This window comes from Antechinus flavipes, chromosome 1 (assembly GCF_016432865.1).
Source record: "Antechinus flavipes isolate AdamAnt ecotype Samford, QLD, Australia chromosome 1, AdamAnt_v2, whole genome shotgun sequence".
Classification (NCBI taxonomy): Eukaryota; Metazoa; Chordata; class Mammalia; order Dasyuromorphia; family Dasyuridae; genus Antechinus; species Antechinus flavipes.
In genome coordinates, this window is record NC_067398.1 from 652,808,059 (window position 1) to 652,831,182 (window position 23,124).

Below are 23,124 nucleotides of genomic sequence, written 5' to 3' on the forward strand. Positions count from 1 at the left end.
CCAGATGGCAGGTTGACCAATACATATAAAATATGTTAAACTATAAGTCAAATACAATATATGTATACATGTCCATACAAATATTTTGCTGTACAAGAAGAATCGGACTTTGAAATAGTGTACAATTAACCTGTGAAGGAAATAAAAAATGCAGGTGGACAAAAATTGAGGGATTGAGAATTCTATGTAGTGATTCATAGTCATCTCCCAGAGTTCTTTTGCTGGGTATAGCTGATTCAGTTCATTACTGCTCTATTGGAACTGATTTGGTTCATCTCACTGCTGAAGATGGCCATGTCCATCAGAATTGATCATCATATAGTATTGTTGTTGAAGTATATAATGATCTCCTGGTTCTGCTCATTTCACTCAGCACCAGTTTCATGCAAGTCTCTCTAGGCCTTTCTGAAATCATCCTGCTGTCATTTCTTACAGAACAATAATATTCCATAATATTCATATACCACAATTTATTCAGCCATTCTCTAATTGATGGGCATCCACTCTGTTTCCTCACTTCTGTTTATTAAACTTCTGCCTTTTAAACTCCCTAACAACACTCTGAATTTAGTTCAAATACTAGTTATTGGTGCTCTCCTCTAAACCCTAGAAATTACTTTGTTTTGGTCTGCATAAATTTTCTATTAAATTATCTACACCCAAGGAAAATGTAAGCTCTGTGAAAGTAAGAAAAGTTTCACTTTTTTGTTTTCATTTTCCCTGAGCCCAGCGTGAACTGACTTCCTTGAACTACATCAAACTCTCCATTTTTTGGTATGACCTTTCTCCAACTTTTCTCCTTCAAAATATATTTAATAATCGTCTTCACTCTTCAAAGCACTGCTCCCCTGGTCCAAAGATGTACTGAAGTACACGCAGCCCATTTAACTCTAAATTCTGAGCTCCTGTCCTTGTTCTACCACACTATGTAGGTAAAAACCAGCTAACTTCTGTCCTGCACACTGTCATTAAAGTCATTCCTTTTTTTTTATCCCCACTGATCTTTCTCTTTACCCTGCCACCCTCTTTATCACCAGCTTAGACTCTATAGTGTTTATCTGCTAAGTCCATCACTAGTTTTCTCTAAGAAAACTAGAATCACAGTTTTCCTGAATGTTGCAAATACAGTGAAGTTCTAATCATAATGTTTTTGTTCCACAAAATAATCAAATATTAAGTGTTTCTATATGCTAGATCCTGTGTTTTGCACTGGGGATAGAAAAACAAAAATCAAACAGTTCCTGCCCTTCAGAAATTGACATTCTACTGGGGAAGACAAAACTAAAAAGTTAAATAAATGTATAAGGAGGAATAGCAGAGCAAGCCTGTTCAAAGTCACAAAAGTGAGAAGTTTCATAATATCTGGTTTGGGGAGAGGGTGGCAGTACAGTTTGGCAGGAATAAAAATACAATAAGTGCTAGGGGAAGAGTTTATAGTTTTCCATGGAGGGTCAATGAAGATTTCTGAGTGGAAAAGGACATGGAGACACCCGGATTAAAAAATAATTGGCCCTACTAAGTAGCCTCCAGCACCTTCCTATTGCCTACAAAATAAGTCCTAAATTCTTTGTGGGGATCCCACTTTCCCTAGCCTATTCACATAGCACATCTTCAATAACCCCCTTTCTTTTCCTTATTTAAAATTTGTCTACTTACTTTTATTCATACCTTACGTTTTCCTGCCCAAAATAGTCACCTTTGACCCCAAAGGAATTATGCTCATTCTCAAAAGCTACTTTCTCTATGCAGCTTTCTCTGATTTTCCTAGCCGAAGTGATAATTTGTCCTCTGAATTCAAAGGGCCACAACTGACTTTTTGTTTATCATATCTTGTAGTGTCATTAGCAATATCCTTCTAGATATGTCATTTTCTCAAACAAGTTTTGAGCTACTTAAGAAGAAAAGACATATCCTACATCCTGTTTCTTCGTATAGTCCATAATGCTAAAAACAATGATTTGAGAATAATTAATATTCAATTAACCAATCAAATGACAAGAATTTATTAAGCCTCTATGTATTAGGTACTACATTAAGCACTGGTAACAAAATGACAAAAGCAAAATTATCGCCATCCTCAAGGAGTCTATTCTATCAATTTGTGTATCTACACAAAATATAAGAAAAAAATCAATTTTGCTATAAGAACTTGTTTTGAAAACATATATTTGTTCCAGTGTGTCTGATATATAAGGAAATAATTTAAACAGAATGCTTACTTTTACATGATTGCATCTGAGACAAAGGAGAATGCAGAAAAAAACTGTACTGCAACCCAATAACTCACAAGCTGCAATCCTTCTGATGGCCACTTTCATAAAAAACTTCTGGTCTTGTTTCATATTCACTGTCTATCTTCTACAGGAGGAACAGTGGATGGTAAAGGGCTAGTCTATGTTATTCCTTTGCCCTCACTTTCCAACATCTAAGGACTGGAATTTCAGTCTGACCAATCTGTTTGAGACTTTGTCAGTGTGGGCATTGTGGGAACAGGGGTGAAGGTCAAGCAGTCGCACTAGACCACGCCATCATTATTTAAAGTAGTATTTATGTATTCATAACCATCTGACATGTATTAAATCATGCTATCACTTTTCATTAGCTTCTTATCTCTTTTTTTTCAGTTCCTATCTATAAAAAAAATATATCATTAACAAAGTTTTTGCTCCCGACCCCGTCGTGCTGTGCACATTTTGCATCACATGGTGATTGTTAGGAATGGTGCCTTATAGCAGACTAGCTGTATAAGGTAACTTTTTGCAGGGAAAAAATTCACTTACAGGGATGAGGAAAGACTTCATACAAAAAGTGAGAGATATCTTGAAGGAGATGAGGGATTCTAAGAAGTGGAGGTGAAGAGTTCAGTGTTGATTGACTGATCCAAACCTACTGTCCTAGACCATAAGAACATAATCCAAACACTTGCTTCCTATCTAGAGATAATTTACCCAACTGCAGGTATTTTACCTAGAAAGAAATGTTTCTAGAAGATTAGCTTTGTAAACACAAATCGATAGACTGACAAATGTCATGGAATTTAAGGGAGCCTTAAATCTCTAAAGCAAAGTTCTTCCTGAGGTCATCACAAATGCAAATAACTATAATCTCCAGACTCACCTGTGACTGCACGCTGGCTCCCACTGGAGAGCTCTGGTAAGTTAGTGACTGTAGATTAATAAAGGAATCCCCAGAATTTGTCATCTTGAAAGAGCCAGAGGAGCCTGAAAAAGGCAGAAAGAGTCAGGACAGACACAATACATCTGCCTAGTTGTTCAGTGTAGTTTGGCAGGAAATTAGTGGGCATTTCTGGGCTGGAATCCAGCCTTCACTTCTGGTTAGAGCTGTTAGTTTAAATGTGCCAGCTCTAAATGGGCAGGTCAGGTGGAAGAGCTGGACCCAAGTTAATCAAATGTTTTATTTTTACCACCAAATCATGGCAGAAACTTCACAGCTCAGATAAAGGCCTCCAAAGTACCTCAATAGTCACTGAAAAGACCAATGTGGAGAAGAGGAGCCTTGGACCTCTTTACAAGGTGCATCTCAATTCTTTCACCTACCTACTTGTTCTAAGAAAGAGAACAGCATCATTTCCATGGCATCAGAACTTTGACGCTTACCTTATCAGATCACTCATCTTTACACAAGACAAATTGAATAACCAAAGCAGAAACAAGCTATCTTACAGCACCAGAGAGTACTTGGAGGCACCTGCTATTGCACAGGAGCTCTTGTGAGCCCTTACTTACCAGAGGAAGGTGTGGATGGGGAATTTGCCTGGTTTCCTTGGGCCACTACAGTAGTTGCATCCACTGCTGTCTTTGCTGCATAAATATTAGCTTCTTCCTGAAATTTCCCCATATTCTTTTTGTAACGGATTCTCTTGTTGCCAAACCAGTTAGACACCTGTGGACATAGGGCTATTAAAAGCTGACCCCAAGATTTTTGTTCTACTTATGTCCAGGTAGTATGTACTTGGGCTGATTTAACTGAAAGGCAAGGAGGCTTCCTTCGGATGCTTGCAAGAGACAAGTGGTATCAAAGTCAGCTGCCTCTTCTGTCCTGGACAATATCACAACATTGTACCTATTTCCCTATATATAAATATTATCTATTACATCTCAAAGGGACAAAAGAAGAGCCTGTAATGTCCACTGACGGAGTGGCTAGGGTGCTTAATTTGATATGGATTTCAATCCCGCCTCTGTCATATGATGTCTCTGATTTTCAGTTGTTGTAATGATCTAATGTATGTAATAAGAATGATAGGACAATGTGTAAGTAACATTTTTTTTTGATAACTTTTATTGACAAAACCCATGCCTGGGTAATTTTTTTACAACATTATCCCTTGCACTCACTTCTGTTCCGACTTTTCCTTTCCCTCCCTCCAGATGGCAGGCAGTCCTATATATGTTAAATACGTTATAGTATATCCTAGATATAATATATGTGTGCAGAATGTATGTAACATTTTTAAAGGTTGCAAAACATTTATAGGTTATTTCACACAACTCAAAATTTAAGGGGCTATGTAAATGTCAATTATGATTATCATCATCAATATCACCTACATGACTATACTGATTATTCTATTACAAATTTGTAAAAAGAAAAATGTCACTACATCTTCATGGACATTTATGGATCTGTTTCTTCAACAAATGGAAAAATGACTGGAGGATTAGCTGATCTCTGAGGCCTCTTCTAGTTCTTGAATTCTCTTCCTTCCATTCTAAAAGTCTGCTTTTGACAATGTCTTTTAGCAGACCTAAGGAATTTAGTGGTCCTCCCACTCCCACTCCCACCCTTGGGAGGCCAGTCACCTGGGAGACAGTGATGCCGCCTTTCTTGGCTAACTCTTCTTTGGCTTCTTCACTGGGGTAAGGGTTGCTCAGGTGGGAATAAAAATATTCATTCAGGACTTCTGTTGCCTGCTTGCTGAAATTACGTCGCTTTCGCCTGGAAAGACAAACTGATCAGGAAGACTCTCTGACTCCTCGGTTCACTAATAGTACTTTGCTTACCTAGCAATGCCTTATGGCCCCAATTCCCAAAAGAATGCACAATGGATTGAATAACTGAGTCTCTCTCCAATATTTAATGATTTTCTGAAGTGAAAAGGGGTATATTGTATACATGCCCAGTATAATACAGTAGAGAGAATTTTGAACTTGAGATGTAGAAGACCTATGTTCCAGCCTCAGGTTGGCTATTTACCAACCATGTGATCTTAAGCAAGTTACACAACTTCTGGAAGCCTATTTCCTCCTCTGCATTAATGACATTTTTACTCTAACCTTCAAAAGATTATTATGGGGGAAAAAAGCCCTTAATACACAAGAGACTATATACATCTGAGTTATTACTGAGTTTAGGGAGTAGAAATGCAATTTCATTGACACAGTGAATTACTAGAGGAGGAAAATCAATCTACTAATGCAAGATGATACCTTTTGTTGCAACTCACAGGCTTAGGGAGTAGTCTGAGGCAATGAGAGGTTAAGGGACTTGGCCAGGACTCAAAGACCAATATTAGTCTGAGTGATTATTATAATTACTAAAACACCTTGACTCTCCAAAAATCCTTTTTATATCAATTAAGTTAATTTTTCTAAGAGATCTTGTACTTCATTCAGCACTTGAGCATAATACTTGGCAAATAGTAGGTATTAAATATGCTTCCTGACTGACTGACTAAATAGTCAGCCTAGAACCCAATAACACATCAGACATTCAAAGAAGGGTCTTTAAATGTGTCTGGAAGAAAATCTAGAAGAAATAGGGATCAACTGTCTGCTTTTGACCTTTCCTCCTTACCGGGCATCTAGAAATCGGGACCGCAAGATCATCACCGCTTCACACGTGCTTTGCTTCAGCTGCATCTGGATAGTACTGAATTTCCCATGGATGATGTTGACCATGCGTTCAATTTCTTTGGGTGAAATTGGCCTTGTTCTGCTTTGCTCCCTAAGAAGGTTCATGACATGAGTAGTAAACTCACTGCAGGCCTGGAGGAAACACACAGACAAAAGAACACTATAACTCCCAGAGATTAATAGCTCACAGCTAAATCTAATCTTAGCACATGGGAATGACTCCACAACACTGGACATGCCCCCAGGTCTCAGCTTCCTCTTCTACCATATGGCAACCACCAGACCCCTAATGTTTTCAAACACTGGCCTGCTGAATGTAAGCAGTGTTAAGTGCTTTTTATCTTAGCTATATTTGGAGCAGCAGATGAAAGTGTTTTCACTCAAATTCGCTATTTCTGTAAAGTTGTACCAATTAAGTGTATTCCCTATTCTTGCCACAAAAGAAACAAAGTTATTTGGTTTTCGTTTTGGTTTTTACAAATGCGCATTCACATGATAAAAACTCTTCCATGCAGAAAGATCACCTGTTCATATTTCTCTAGCTCAGAGTGGTATATCTGTCGGATCTGTGACAGCTTGGCCCTGTAGTCAGAGTGTTCAATGCTATTGTCATTTGGACAGCCACCTGATGTTGCTGCTACAGCCGACGGTCCTCCTCTTCCTCTTTTCTCAGGCCCGGAGACACCCTCTGCCAGCAACATGTTATCTAGTCTCATTAGCTGAGCATCTGGGGGGTCCTCTTCCTGAATACCACGAATACTTAACACTAGATGAACAGAAAGGTGGATCAAATCATTATTCACTTTCTAAAGGAAAAATAAAATTGACATTAGGACAGTTCTCTATTTTTTCACTGAGCTATTTAGAAGAACAATTATTTTATTTAATCACTAAATTAGGTTCTCTCAATAATGTTCTTTGTAAACCTTTAACAAAAGTTTCAGAGACTTTAGGTGGGCAGAATTGTTCTGCAGAAGAAAGCAAAAGTTTTCATGAAGTAAAGTTAAAGGTATTTACTTAGTGAAGAAGAGAGAAAACAGGTTTAAAATAATTCTGTTTAAACACTTAAAACTTAAAATTATTAAGCAATACTTTCTATTTTTTCTTAGTCAGAACTGAGAGAGTTCAGATTTCTAACCAAGAGATATGATGAAAGGAACAATCTTTAGGCCGTTGTGTTATTCAACATTTTCATTCAATTTTGTCACTTTTTTTGTTAGTACTTTGATATCTTTTATAAACAATCCTGAATTTTAGTGATATCATCTTGCATGGGAAAAGACTAACTGAGTTAAGCTTAACCCAAAGAATATCCTGCAATTGCAACAAATAAAATTTAACAAGTTTTCTGATGCAATAGTTTGATGAAAATTAAATACTTCTAGGCTAATCCAAAACCTGATACCCTGAAACAGAAGATCACCACATATTGAACACTAATATGCTGAATTAAATATAACTTTGGAAAAAACTATACACCTTCTAATATTTTTGTACAAATAATTTGAAAAAATCGTTTTAAATTAAATATTAAATATTACAAGCCTTCAGAAACATTCAGTGAACTTTCTGAGGTCATTTCAAAGCTAGCTCTTCAAATACTACTCAGTTTTTGTCCTAAATCTTTTGTTTTCTTCTCTGTTCTATGTAAATATGCAGAGCTGATCCATCTTGGAATGAGGGTAAAGTCTAACTAACTTATTTTTTTCTCCAACATTGCACACTATTTTTAATTTTAATTTTTTACTTATTAGAAAGGCTTGGGGATAAGTTTGCAACCTCAGCTTTTCTTGGGCTCTGAACAAAGCTTCTTCCCAAATCAGAGTATTCACCCCCATTTTACTGCAAGCCAGGACAGTCAGCACTTTTCCAATGGCACAGGGCAATAACAAATAGTTTACACTTTTGTTTGGTGCATGTAGACTGAGGAGTCTTAATTTAACTTAAGGATTCTAGGACTTGACACACACACATTTTTTCAACTTTGATTACTGTGAATCTTTTTTCTGGAGAACTCAATTATTACATTAAGCACTCTCATATTCAATTATAAAAACATCCTCCAAAATTATGTAAATTCATTTTTAACTATCAGTTGTTTTAGAATATTCACAAAGTGGTGACTAATTCAACATATCCAAAACTACATTAAACCTTATATATCCAAAGCAGCATCTCTTTCTGACTCTCCCTACCTCACCACCATTTTTAAAGAAGTATGATCTTTTCCCCAGTTAACTCACTTAGAAATTTTTAAAAGTTAATTTAGATTCCCTTAAAGTCTCTAACCCTCTTTCTCATCTACACTATTCTAATTATTAATGGAGTGACATATATAATAAAGGTAATTCTTTAGGAATATTGTCACTCTTTTGAATGGCACATTTGTTTTCCTTTTCAATACTAGAACTACTGTATAAACTCTTCCAGTGGTTCTGCTCATTTCATTCTATATTAGTTCAAAAAAAGTCCCCAGATTTTTCTGAATCCATCCCTTTCATCATTTCTTAAAATGATTCTTATTACTCAATTAGATTCTTATAGCCTAATTTGCTTAATAATTATTCCCCCTAAATCAAAGTATTTTTAAGCTGGAAGGAATCTTGGAAGCTACCTTGACCCAAACCCTGATTGAAACACCTACTCATTAAAGCACATCTGACAAGTGAACAACTCATCTCTGCTGGAAAATCTCCATGTAGGGGAATCCACCACCTGCTTCTCTCTAGCCTATCCCACTGGGGTAATTCTAGTTGTTAAGAAGTTTTTTTTCTCGACACCAAACTTACAATTTCTGAAAATTTCTAGTCATGTGAAACATGGCAAACCTTCAAATGATTAAAGACTGCTATCATGGTGTCCCTTGATCTTCTTCTGTTCAAACATCCCCAGTTCCTTCAGTGTTCTTCATATAATATGGTACCAAGGCCTTTCACTATTCTAGCTGCCCTCCTTGGTCAGCTTCTCATCTTAAACAGTAGCACTCAAAACTGAATACAAAATCCTAGGTGAAATCTAATGAGGGTGGAGTAACATAGGAATCTCATTTTCTCTTCCTAGAAACTCTCTCAGTGCATGCTAAGGTTACAATATATTGTTGATTCTTATTGACCTTGCACTTCACAAAAACTCTCTAAATCATTCTCAGAATGTCTTCCTAACCATGAATTCACTTTGTTTCCAATTGTTTTACTACAATATAAAATGATACTGTAACTATTTATATGTATGCTGGCCCTTTCGCTATTTAAGCTCTTTGGGATATAGACCCAACTTTTTTTTTTTTTTTTAACAATATATGTATACGTAGTCATACAGTTGTCTTGCTTGCTACACTAGGAAAATCGGATTTAGAATGAAGGTAAAAATTACCTGGGAAGAAAAACAAAAATGCAAGCAAACAATAACAGAAAGAATGTAAAGGCTATGTTGTGATCCACACTCATTTCCCAGTGTTCTTTCACTGGTTATAGCTGGATTTGTCATTACTGATTAATAAAACTGATTTGAATCTTCTCTTTGTCGAAGATATCCGCTTCCATCAGAATTAATCCTCATATGTTATTGTTGTTCAAATATATAATGATCTCCTGGTTCTGCTCATTTCACTTAGTATCGGTTCATGTAAGTCTCTCCAAGACACTCTGTATTCATCCTGCTGGTCATTTCTTATAGAACGATAATATTCCATAACATTCATATAACACAATTTACTCAGCCATTCTCCAACTGATGGGCATCCATTCAATTTCCAGTTTCTAGCCACTACAAAAAGGGCTGTCACAAACATTTTGGCACATAACAAGTCCCTTTCCCTTTTTTAATATCTCTTTGGGATATAAGCCCCGTAGTAATGCTGCTGGATCAAAGGGTATGCACAGTTTTGACAACCTTTTGAGTATAGTTCCAAACTGCTCTCCGGAATGGTTGGATCCATTCACAACTCCACCAACAATGCATCAGTGTCCCAGTTTCCCCACATCCCCTCCAATGTTCATCATTATCTTTTCCTGTCATCTTAGCCAATCTGAGAAGTGTGTAGTGGTATCTCAGAGTTGTCTTAATTTGCATTTCTCTGATCAATAATGATTTGGAATACCTTTTCATATGGATAGAAATAGTTTCAATTTTATCATCTGAAAATTGTCTGTTCATATTCTTTGACTATTTATCAATTGGAGAATGGCTTGATTTCTTATAAATTTGAGTCAATTCTCTTTCTCTCTCTCTTTTTTTTTAAATAACTTTTTATTGATAGAACACATGCCAGGGTAATTTTTTACAGCATTATCCCTTGCATTCACTTCTGTTCCGATTTTTCCCCTCCCTCCCTCCCTCCACCCCTTCCCCCAGATGGCAAGCAGTCCTTTACATGTTGAATGGGTTGCAGTATATCCTAGACACAATATATGTATGCAGAACCGAACAGTTTTCTTGTTGCACAGGGAGAATTGAATTCAGAAGGTATAAATAACCCGGGAAGAAAAACAAAAATGCAAGCAGTTTATATTCATTTCCCAGTGTTCTTTCTCTGGGTGTAGCTGCTTCTGTCCATCTTTGATCAATTAAGGCTCTCTTTATTGAAGAGATCCACTTCCATCAGAATACATCCTCAAACAGTATCGTTGTTGAGGTATATAATGATCTCCTGGTTCTGCTCATTTCACTCAGCATCAGTTCATGTAAGTCTCACCAGTCCTCTCTGTATTCATCCTGCTGGTCATTCCTTACAGAACAATAATATTCCATAACATTCATATACCACAATTTACTCAACCATTCTCCAATTGATGGACATCCTTTCATTTTCCAGCTTCTAGCCACTACAAACAGGGCTGCCACAAACATTATGGCACATACAGGTCCCTTTCCTTTCTTTAGTGTCTCTTTGGGGTATAAGCCCAGTAGAAACACTGCTGGATCAAAGGGTATGCACAGTTTGATAACTTTTTGAGCATAGTTCCAAATGAGTCAATTCTCTATATATTTTGGAAATGAGGCTTTTATCAGAACCTTCAACTGTATAGATGTTTTCCAACTTTATTGCTTCCCTTCTATCTTGTCTGCATTAGTTTTGTTTGTACAAAAGCTTTTTAACTTGATATAATCAAAATTTTTTCTATTTTGTGATCATAATGAGCTCTACTTCTTCTTTGGTGACAAATTCCTTCTTCCTCCACAGGTCTGAGAGATAAACTATCCTATGTTCTTCTAATTGATTTATAATCTTATTCTTTATTCCTACATCATGAACCCATTTTGATCTCACCTTGGTGTACAGTATTAAGTGTGGTAGACCCAACTATTTTAAACTCAGTTCCATTTTACTTTCCAGAATATTTTGGCTCAATTCATAGCTCTACCAGCATTACTTTATTGTGCCTGTCTTCCAACAGTTGTCATATCCCATTTTTGTTATTTTTTTCCCCAGTCTAATAGGTATGAGGTAGAAATCCATAGTTTTAGTTTGTATTTCCTTTTTGGAGTGATTTGCAGCCTTTTTTTCTTACAGTTGTTGCTTTCATATGGCAGTTTGTCTTACTTCTTTTGAGAATATTCATGTGTTTTGATCTATTAGAAAAATATTCTTGTTTTTAGATATTTGAATCACTTTCTGATATAGCCTAAACATAGTATTTTCACTTTTTGTTGTTGTTGTTTGCTTGCATTGTTTCCTTTCCCATTTTTTCCCCCTTTCTGATATGATTTTTCTTGTGCAGCATGATAAATGAGGAAATATATATAGAAGAATCACACATGTTAAACATATATTGGATTATATGCCATCTAGGGGAGAGGGTGGGGGGAAAAAAGAGAGAAAAAAATTAAAACACAAGGTTTTACAAGGGTGAATGTTGAAAACTATCTATGTATATGTTTCAAAAATAAAAAAGCTTTAAAAAATAACTGAAGGGATTAATATTAAAAGTAATATTTGTATTTTTTCAAAAACAACTCTCCTTTTTCCATACTTGTGAAAGGTATGCTTCCCTGCCCACTCTTGTTTATGTATAATATGGCCTTTTATACATATGTCATATATGTTTATATGGTTATGATATATGGCATAAACTACTGGTCAAAATCTAATCTCTGCCATATTGCTTTTTAATTTTTCCAGTATTTTTTAAAATTATCATGAGTTCTTATCCCAACAATTGGAGTCTTTAGTTTTATCAAATACCGTGTTACTGTGTTCAATTGCTTCTGCTATTCCACAGATCAGTTTTTCTGTTAAAAAAAAAATCAGCACTAGGTAGTTTTGGAGCCCAATCATTATAGTGATGCTTTGTATTACAGTTTGGGATCTAATGCTGCTAAGTTCCTATCTTCCTTTCCCTTCTTTTCAGCATTTCCCTTAGTTTATATTCTTTTCTTCCAGAGGAATTTTAAGAATTTTTTCTAGTTCTTTAATATAAAATGAATAAAATGAGGTGCTTAAGAGTAAGACAGAGAATTATCCCTAACCTTAATAACTAACAATTAACCAAATAAAATAGAAACTCAAAGATTTGGGTCCTTAGCTCTGCTGTTCACTTGTGTGTTGGTGAATCATTTAACTTCTCATCTTCAACTTCCTGGACTTTAAAATAAAGAAGTTGGACCTTTTTAGGTTTCTTTTTAAGTCATTCAATCCAAAAAAGCAGAACAAAGTACCATCTTTCCTTAAGTACTTGTAAAATGTTTTGGATAACAAGTTAGGGGTACAAACAGTTAAATGATATATGATTCTAGAGGGAGCTTCATCATGAGGCGTGATGACATTAAGTTTTAAAATTTAAAAGTTTTTTTAATTTTTAAAATTAAAAAATTAAAATGGAAAAGTTTTAAAACCTTGTGGGGAGATAATAAACAAGAATAGCATATATAGAATGGAACTTGGTAACTATGGTGAATTCATGCATATATTTAAAATATTTTTAAAAGAACAATGATGTTCAACTGTTGAGCAAACATTTTAAAAGTACTTGTTAGAAGAAATATATGTATTAATTAAATCTAATGAGTTACTTATCATTATGCTAGAAAATGAATGAAATAAAAAATTAATAAGGCATGGTCCCTCAATTCAGTAAAAGGAAATGAAATACAGACAAATAACTATATCTGGTGATGAACCTCACAAAATTAAACTTGGCTGACAATCTTTAGACAGTCCACTGCTGGGCCTAGACCTAAATCCTTACCACACTGGCAGAAACTGCCTGAGCATATGTTTCCCCTGGTATCACCTTCAGGAACTCAGATTGTCATGATTTGAGGAGGTACCAGGTAAGGATTTCATTGAAAACAGCCATATGTAACAGGCAAACAGAAAATAATGTGTTCTGATTACCCCTTATCTGTGAAACTATTGGAGAACATGGAAAACATGTAAGAGGCAGTGTGGCACAACTGAAAAAGAGTCAGAAAGGCTTGGATTCAAACTCTGACTCTGACATTAACTAATTCTGTGAATATGGACAAATTATCTAATTTCTGAGCTTCAGTTTCTTCATCTATAAATAGGTATAAGATCTATATAGATGTATCTACTTCATAGAGCTTTTGTGAGGCTCAAATGAGAAAATATACATATAAAGTGGTTCACAAACCTTAAAGAACCACACAAATGTCATTAGTTTATGAGATGTGTGGCTCAGTAGATAAAGTGATAGCCTCCCAATCAGGATTAACTGTGTTCTAGTCTTGCCTCTCCCACAACCTGGCTGCATACCCCTGGGTAGTCACTTTACCTCTGAGTACCTACCCCAAGCATCCTACAAGATTAAGAGGCTGACCAAAAGTAGAACAACAAGAGTTTTAATTACAAATTTGTATTTTATCATAGAAGCAATAGGAAGGGAGTGAACATTGCTATGCTTTAAGAAAATTCCACTGGCAGGTATAGAGATGAGGGAGTTCTTTCTTAACTCACATCTCACAACATCCAGATTCCTTCTTCCATTATCTTCTCCTGATGTGGAGAGAGTTCTTTTCCTAATCAAAGCTTCCCTGCCCCTCCATTCATGTACCTTCATCTTACCCTCTCCAATCTTTTCCAGCAGATAGCCTCCCACTATCATCTGCACTCCCTCTCTTTCATCTCTTATATTGTTTCCTTCCCTGTAAAATGATCTGAAGAAGGACAAAGGGAAACCTTGTCCAGAAAATTGCAGATGCAATTGGACATGACTAAAATTACTAAACAAAAACAACAAAATATTTTCTCCATTCTTAAAAAACCTGCATTGGATCTTGACATTTTTTTAGCTATGGTCTCTCCTTTTTTTCTCAGTTCAACCAGAGAAAAGTGCCTATACTAGGTGCTTCTATTTTCTCTTCCCTCATTTCTAAACTCTCTGCTTTCTGACTTCTGGTCTCATTATTTGATTGACACCATTGCCCTCTCCAAAGTTACCAGAGATGTTTTAATTATTAACTTTCACGGCTTTTCTTCTTCATCCTTGACTTCTCTGAAATGCATGACTGTTTATCATTACCTCTTCTTTCTTAATACACTCTCCTCTCTAGAGTTTTATGACACTGTTCTTTCCTAGTTCTCCTATCCGTCTGACCAGTTCTTTTCCAGTTCCCTTTGCTGGTTCTTCATTGATGACAAGCCTAACTGCAGATGTACCCTAAAACTCTGTTATATGGTCTCTTTTCTTCTTCTGTTATTCTAGAAGTTCTTAATCTAAAGTCCATAAAGTTCTAACAAGATATTTTGATAACTATTTCTACATGATTGTGTCCATTTTAATTCTACATATTTTGTGCATTTAAAAATAAGCTGTGAAGAATCCACAAGTTTTTTCAGGCTGCCAAAAAAATTTGTTTTTATCATTTAGTGAACTCCTTAGCTTCTATGGGCTACATTAACATCTCTCTGCAGATGATCCCCAAAACTATGCATCTGGTCTGAGCTCCAGTATCATATCATCAAATAGTTCCCTCTTTCCAATTTCCCCATTACCATCAAGGGTTTCACCATACTTCCAAGTTGCTCATACTTGAAATTGACAATGTTTATTGACTATTTCTGACTTTCATAGGTCCTTTATTAAAAAAGTGTTCTCAAATCTTGTCTTTTCTACCTTTACCATATCTCTCATGTACATCCCCTTCTTTTAACTCACAGAATACCACCTTATCATCCCTCTCCTGGGAACTACTGCATTAATTTTCTAATTGTTTCTTTGCTGTAAGTTTTTTCCTATTCTAATCTCCATTGGTTCACACAGCAGGTATAATAACCATGTCCCCGCACTACTTGATGAGCTCCAGTTTCTATTATTTCCAGGAACAAATACAAAAGTTTGGTTTTTATCAATCAGGCAACACTTATTAACTATGTGTCAAGCACTATGATAAAGTCCTGGGTATACAAACTAAAAAACAAACAAACAAACAAACAAAAAAAAACTACTTTCAAGGAGCTCACAGTCTAATAGTAGAGGGGAGATATAAAAACAATTATTTACAAACAAGATATACAGGACATAAATTAGCAATAATCAATAGAGAGAAGACTATAACTATAAGGGGATCAGAAAAAAAGCTTCTTAGAGATAGTGAAACTCTCCCACCTCTCTTCCTTTATCTCTCCCCCAGCCCAGCAATCAGGGTTAAGTGCCTTGTCCAGCATCACATAGCTAGTAATATCTAAGGCCATATTTGAATTCAAATCTTCCTGTCTCCAGGGAAGGTGCTCTATTTACCTACCAGCTCTTTAGAAATGGTGAAACTTTTATTAGGACTTGAAAGAAGTCAGGGGTAGAAATGTAGAGGCTAAGAATTCCAAGCAATGAGGGAAAGTAAGTGAAGATGTATAGAGTTGGGAGATTTGTCTTGTTTAAGGAATTGCAAGGAGGGGAAGAGTTAGGTTTAAGACGACTAAAAAGGAAAGCAGGGGAGGGGTGAATGCAGATTATAAAAAGGCTCTAAAAATCAGGAATTTTATATTTGATTCTCTTTGGCTTTTAAAGTTTTTCATAACTTGGCTCCCATCCTACCTTTCCACTCTTCTTTCACTTTATTCCCTTTCTACACACATTCCTTGATCCAGCTACACTGGGCTACTTGCTATTCCTTGTACATATCGTTCCATCTCCCAACTCTGGCATTTATACTTATATTTCCACATTCCTAGAATGTTTTCTGCCCCCATCTCTACCTCTCAGCTTTTCTGGAATACTTCAAGGCTCAATTCAAACCCAATCTTACACAGAATGCCTTGCCTAATTCCCCCCTTCCCACCAGTGCCTTCCCTCTATCCACTATGCATATACTTTGTATATACCTAGTTATTTACATATTAGTTTCCCAATTAGATAAGCTTCCTGAGAGCAAGGTCATTGCTTTGACCTTTTTTTTTTGGTATCCTCAGTGTATCCAAGCATAGTATTTGGTACATAATAAGCAATAAATGGGTTTGTTGATTAACTGGAAGATGGATTAGATTAACTAGAAACAATTACTATGTACCAAGCATTAAACCAAACACTACACTTAACGTGGAGGATACAATTACAAAAGCAAGACAAATCCCTGCTTCCAAGAAGTTCTCACTCTAACTGGAGAAGAAAACTCATATTGGAAGGCAAACTGCAAATTGTATGGAAAGGTCTAAAAGTCCAGGGGACATCAGCAAGGTGGATATCCATCAAAGGTTCCAGAGGTCCTTGGGATGTCTGAATAAGTCAGATGGCAAGGTTTAGGAATTTTAAGGGTGGACTGATATGGAAGATAATAAGAACTGGGGATCCTGTATCTTAATGGAAGGATTATAGTTACTCATACATCATTTGTCACCCAAGCAATGGGATTTGTCACCCAAGTCACCCATATCTCCTCTACAGGACAAGGGCAAGAATCTGAGTATCCAAGTGGAATGGCACTTAAATGGGTAAAGGAAGGGGTGTCACTTTCTAATCAGAAAGAAGGGGAAGAAGGTACTATGAGAAAGGTTATAGTTGAAGGGCACTCCAGGATTTCTCTGTCAGGATCTCTTGTACCATATGTGCTTTGAGTAGCATGAAGCATAGGAGGAAAGTCCGACAAAAGAAAAACCAATCAGGAAACTATGCAAGAGTCCAGGATGGAAGTGACAAAGGTTTGAAATAGAATGAGATGCAGATTTGACAAGACTTAGCTATTGATTGAATATGAGGGTGGAAGGACAGTGAGGGAAAATGAAGAGCTGAGGATGACTTTATTTTATTTTCAATAGTATTTTATTTTTCCAAATACATGTACAGATAATTTTCAACATTCATTTTTATAAGACTTTGTGTTCCAAATTTTTCTTCTTCCCTTACCTCTCCTCTCCCCAAGAGAGCAAGCAATCTGATATGGGTGAAATAAACATTTCCATATTTGTCATGTTGTGAAGAAAAGGCAGAACAAAAGGGAAAAAAACACAAGAAACAAAAAAAAAATTGAAAATATTATGCTTCAACCCACATTTAATCTCATATTTCTCTCTCTAGATGCAGATGGCATTTTCCATCCTAAATCTATTGGAATTGCCTTGAATCACTGCATTTTCTTATTACTGTGTACTTAGTACTATGTTCTTCTGGTTCTGCTCACATCACTTAGCATCAGTTCATATAAGTCTTTCCAGGCTTTTCTGAAATCAGCCTGCTCATAACTGCTTGCAAAACAATAATATTCCATTATATTCATATACCATAACTTTTTCAGCTATTCCCCAAATGTTGGGCATACATCAATTTCCATTTCCTTATCACCACAAAAAAAGCTGATACAAATATTCTTGTACATGTGAGTCCTTTCCCCTCTTTTATGATCTCTTTGGGATATAGATCCAGGACTGACAATGCTAAATCAAAGTGTATGTACAGTTTTATAGCCCTTTGGGCATAGCTCCAAATTGCTCTCCAGAAAGAATGAATCATTTCACAACTCCATGAACAATGCATTAGTGGATAACTTTCATTTTAGACAAGATGAGTCTGAGGCATCCAAGAGACATTCTAATAGAGATCTAGTGCTGTCATTCAGGAGGCAGATTAAGGCTGGATGTATAGATTTGGGGGTTATCTGAAGAACGATGCTAACAATTCATGGAAGCTGCTAAACAATAATTTTTTTTAAGGTAGAAAGAGAAAAAATGATTCAAGACAGAATTTTATTGTAAGCCATTGTTAGTGGTCAGGAAATGGCAAGTAAGAAAGAGGCAGACCAAGAAGGACTATCATAAAAGCCAAGGTGGGGGAAAAGTGGTCAAGAGTTAAAAAAGGTCAAGAAGGATTAGATTTGAGAAAGGCCAGATTAATTTCCAATTACTTTTGGAGGACAAACACAGATGGAACCAGCCATGGTGATCTCTATGATTAAATACCCTTATTTATTAATTTTTTAATTTAATTTTTAAAAATAGCCTTTTATTTTCAAAACATAATCACCGATAATTTTTCAACATTGATGTTTACATAGCCTTATATTTCAGATTGTTCCCTCCTTCCTTCAGCCCCTCCCCTAGATGGCAAGTAATCCAATATGTTATACATGTTAAAATATGTTAAACCCAATTATGTGTAAACATTAAATGCCCTTTTTAAAAAGAAACTTACATGGGAATTGTATCTTAAACAATCTTGTTAATATATATGTAATTCAGAAAGAATATCACTCATATATCAAAGTTGAAAAGAGAGAGAGAGAGACCATCTAAATCAAACTCGTTATTTTATAGATGCAGAAATGAGGCCTTATTGAAGTGAAATGATCTGCCCAAGGGCTCATAGCCCTGGGCAAATCACAAAGAAAATGTGGCTGTGGAAAAATGAAGAGACAATATAAAAGTGGCTTATGATAATATCAAAATGGCATCTACTCTCAAGCACAATTCAAATCACAGGCCTCTCCTAGTCATGAATCATAAATCACCAACAAGAACAAAACACTAAAATATCAGAAATAGTTGCTATGATGAATATGGCTGAGAGACATACATATTTGCATCTTTCTTTTGCCATTTGAAAATTAATTTTGTCAAAGCCATTCCACATTCATATCTCTGCCTACAAATTCTGCCTCAGTACCAGTCTCCCAGCTGCAGCTTAATTTTCTGTCACTTGTCTAATTATGGTAATTAGACATTAGTTATCATCAATTACACAGGAGCTCATTTCAAGTTGACTGCTGAAAAGCATCTCAAACATGCTCTTTAAATCCCACAGGGACATTCTGATTAGCTGGCACTGGAAAGACACAAGTAACCACAGAGGAGTTCAATTCAGGAATACAGTCTGTCTACCCACAGGCAGATGAGAAATGGACCTTTTATTGGGTGGTCAAATAAGGAAATTTAATTTTTAATATTCACATTCATATAATGCTTTACAGTTTACAAAGCAGTCAGTAGTGCAAATATTATTATCTCTATTTTATCCACAAGGAACTTTAATTGATCTACTCAAAGTCAAACAGGTAGTAAATTTCAGGACTGAACCTGAACCAAGTTTTAGATTAAAAACCAAGAGTTCTTTTTATTACATTCACTTAGTAATTCATAAGCAAAAACTTTTTTTTCCCCAGCGTCCACTGCAAATCTGCTAGAATGAGAGGCATTGTGGCACTTAGAAGAAAAAAAAAAGCATTGGGATTGTAGCTAGTAAAGAGCTGGATTTGATCTGAACAAAGCAAGCCATTGGCACACCTCTATACCTCTGTTACCTCTCATGTAAAATGGGGATGTTGCTGTTGTTCAGGTGTTTTGAGTTGTGTTTGCCTCTTCTTGATCCCATTTGGGGTTTTCTTGGCAAAGATATTGGAGTGTTTTGGCATTTCCTCTTCCAACTCATTTTACAGATAGGGAAACTGACAACCAGGGACCTATCTATACTTATCTTAGAATCAATGAGAAACGAGATACAAGATAATTTACTTTGCATATCTTAAAATACTATATAAATATGAGGTAGTAGTATTATTATTATTGTTAGAAATCTAGGCATACTATTCAAAACCTTGGAGTCACATTTTTTCTTCTTCTTAACTTCTCCTATCCAAACAGTTGTCAAGTTGTCTCCTCCCCTATATCTCCACCCTGATAAAATATAAACTCCCCAGGGAAAGCAGCATTTTTAAAAATTTATCTTTGTATACCCAGCAACTGGTCTAGTGATTTGTGCATAGCATTCACTTCATAAATGCTTAATAAATGAGTGGAACTGGACTGAAGTACTGATAATTCTATATTCTCTTACATCCATTCATCCCCTTGTCTCTAACCATACTGCTTAAGCCATAGTTCAGGAATCTCTGGAAGATCAATTAATTAATGGAGCGGTCAGCCACAAGAGATACTATATACATTGTCAAGTTACATCTTTCCCAAGACAAGAATCTATAAGAAACTCTACTAAAACACTTAAAATGCAAGAACTACGTTCATTTTTTTTCTCAAATCATTTGTGCAAAAACACAGACAGCAGAAATAGAATGAGGCATGATATAACAGCTAGCAGTTCTGTTTGATTGGAAGTGAGAATAAATGAAGAGAACTAGTATGACATAAAACTAGAAAGGTATGTGGGAATCAAACTATGCCCTTAGAATTTAGTTAGAAGTGACCACCTTTAAAAGTGTCCAAAAATGTTTTTTCTCATTTTTTTTCAAAATATGTGTTTCATAAAAGAGACAAACAAGTTACTAACCAAATAACTTTGATTATAAGTTACTAAAAAGTGTCCCTTTTCCTGCATTTCTGGACCTTAATATGTTATCATTCCCCATGCTTAAAATGTCCTCATGTCAAAAATGTGGGATTAAGAAACTTTTGATGGTCACTTCCAGTTTTAAATTCTAAAGTCATAATGTGACTCCCACTTACCTTTCTAGTTTTATGTCAAACTAGTTCCCTTCATATATTCTCAATTCCAGTCAAACAGGACTGCTAGCTGTTGTATCATGCCACATTCCATTTTCAATGCCTGCACAAATAGTTATCTGTATCTAGAAAGCCCTCTCTCCTCTTCTCAGTTTTTCAGAATCCCTAATCTCTTAAAGCATAGTTCAAGTGCTAGCTATGTCCTCCATGAGTCCTCTCCTGATTCCTAAGAGTTTTCCCTCTTAAAATAATTTTGTATATAATCTTGCATTTACTTACTTGTACTATATCACTAAAGCAGAATTTAAACTCCTTGAGGGAAAAGACTGGACCATAGCTCCATAATTAAATATTGAATTACCAACTCATTCTTCCTTCTTTCTCAAATTCAGGACCTGACTCAAAGACTTTCTCTCCACCTCTTTTCCTCAGTCTGGGGACTTCAAAGCCCATCAATTCATCTACCTCCTAAATTCCCATCTGTCCTACCTTCATATTATCTCAGTTACACAAAGGGATAGTTGAATCATTGGTCTATCACTCATAATTGTTCTATTACTATCACCCAGAATTTTTAATATTCTTCTCTATTCTTCTTCAAACTTTTCCCTGTCCTATTCCTTCTGAAGCTACTCTTTGACAGTACCATGACCACTAGTCTGTCCATTCCTCCCTGTTCTCCCAATTTATCATTTCTCTCGCCCCATTATGATATCAGGTGACCTTCATCCTCTTCTCTTACTAGCAGATCCCAATCCTAGATTATTCTGATCCCTTGTCTTATCTCCTATTCAAGTGTGGCTGGGAATTTGTTATTTAATATTTACTAGGCCTTTGCTGCTGCATGGCAACCCTTTTTCTTTTTCTCTAACTCTAAATCATTCTCCAAAGAAGCTATTTTATAAACTTTTCCTCTTTCCTCAAACTTACTATCCATCTCCTTCTCTTTCTCTCTCAGCAAAGCAACCTTCTTCACATCTCAAACCCTCTCTTCATCACACCCCACTCGTGTTCTCATCTTCTTTTCTTCAGTGTCTGATGAAAAAGTGGCTCTTGTCCTTGTCAAGAAAAACCTCTCCTCTTGTGTCCTGGATTCCATCCCCCAGTATTTCCTCTAGGCACTAGCTTATCTTCTGGATCAATTCCTATCTGTCATCTTCAATCTCTCCTAATACATTTGTTTATCCCAAATTTCCACTCCAAACATGTCTTAAACTATCTTAACTAGTTCCCTTCATATATCCTCAATTCCAGTCAAACAGGACTGCTAGCTGTTGTATCATGCCACATTCCATTTTCAATGCCTGCACAAATAGTTATCTGTATCTAGAAAGCCCTCTCTCCTCTTCTCAGTTTTTCAGAATCCCTAAGTCTCTTAAAGCATAGTTCAAGTGCTAGCTATGTCCTCCATGAGTCCTCTCCTGATTCCTAAGAGTTTTCCCTCTTAAAATAATTTTGTATATAATCTTGCATTTACTTACTTGTACTATATCACTAAAGCAGAATTTAAACTCCTTGAGGGAAAAGACTGGACCATAGCTCCATAATTAAATATTGAATTTTATCTTTAAAAAAAAAATTTAACTTATCTCTATTATCCTCTCAAGCTATTATTATCTTATATTTTTTTTTCTTTCACAGCCAAATTCTCTTGGTGGGCTTGTCAGCTGCTACAGGTTCAATTATCTGTATGCATATCAGTATCAAAAAAAAATTTAATCTATCTATATTCAGCCTTTATTTCTCTCCTGGACTCCCATTAAGCATCACCAAATTGCTTGCTAGACATTTTCATCTGGCTGCCCCATTAGCTATTTCAACTCAACATATACAAAAATAGAATTCATTTATATTTTCCCTATAACCCATTCTTATTTCAGTCATCTTTATTTCTATTAACTGCAACATAATCCTGACAGACAGGTGGGTTTGTAATTCTGTAGTGATATTTGACTCTCACTTCCCTCTATATCCAGTCAGTTGTCAAATATAATCCATTCTACCTCCACAATTAAAACTGACCTCTTCTCTCTACTGATATAACCTCTACCCTGGTTCAGGTTCTAATTATCTTCCTACTAGATGGTGGCAATAATTTCTTAAATAGATTTTGAGCAGAAGAATGGCATATAGATGTGCACCTAAAGGCAATTAGGCAGCAATACAAAGGATGGGTTAGAAAGAGAAGTTAGTTATAAGACCATCTAAAAAGGTACAGCAATAGTCCAGAAGAGAGATGAATGGCAGTAGAAAGAGAAAATAGATGCAGGTATGAGATTTATTTTTAGAGGTATAAGTGGTACAATTCCTTGGTGAGAGATTTCCAGAAATTTACAGAAAACAAAATATAAAAAAGAAGCCAATAATCAAATTTACTGCCTTAGATATTTATGGTTCTGAAGGATA

At 35.8% G+C, this 23,124-nt stretch overlaps 1 protein-coding gene across 1 annotated transcript in view; it reads right to left on the bottom strand.

Annotated features, from left to right (window-relative positions):
* The window catches only part of PBX4 (PBX homeobox 4), a 61,818-nt gene that overhangs the window by 8,435 nt on the left and 30,259 nt on the right, over positions 1-23,124 (bottom strand). The window contains exons 3-7 of the mRNA XM_051971443.1: positions 6,401-6,642; positions 5,818-6,008; positions 4,824-4,959; positions 3,747-3,903; positions 3,118-3,221 (exon numbers count right to left, since the gene is read on the bottom strand). Coding sequence (XP_051827403.1) covers positions 3,118-3,221; positions 3,747-3,903; positions 4,824-4,959; positions 5,818-6,008; positions 6,401-6,642 — 830 coding nt within the window. The remainder of the gene's footprint in view (positions 1-3,117; positions 3,222-3,746; positions 3,904-4,823; positions 4,960-5,817; positions 6,009-6,400; positions 6,643-23,124) is intronic.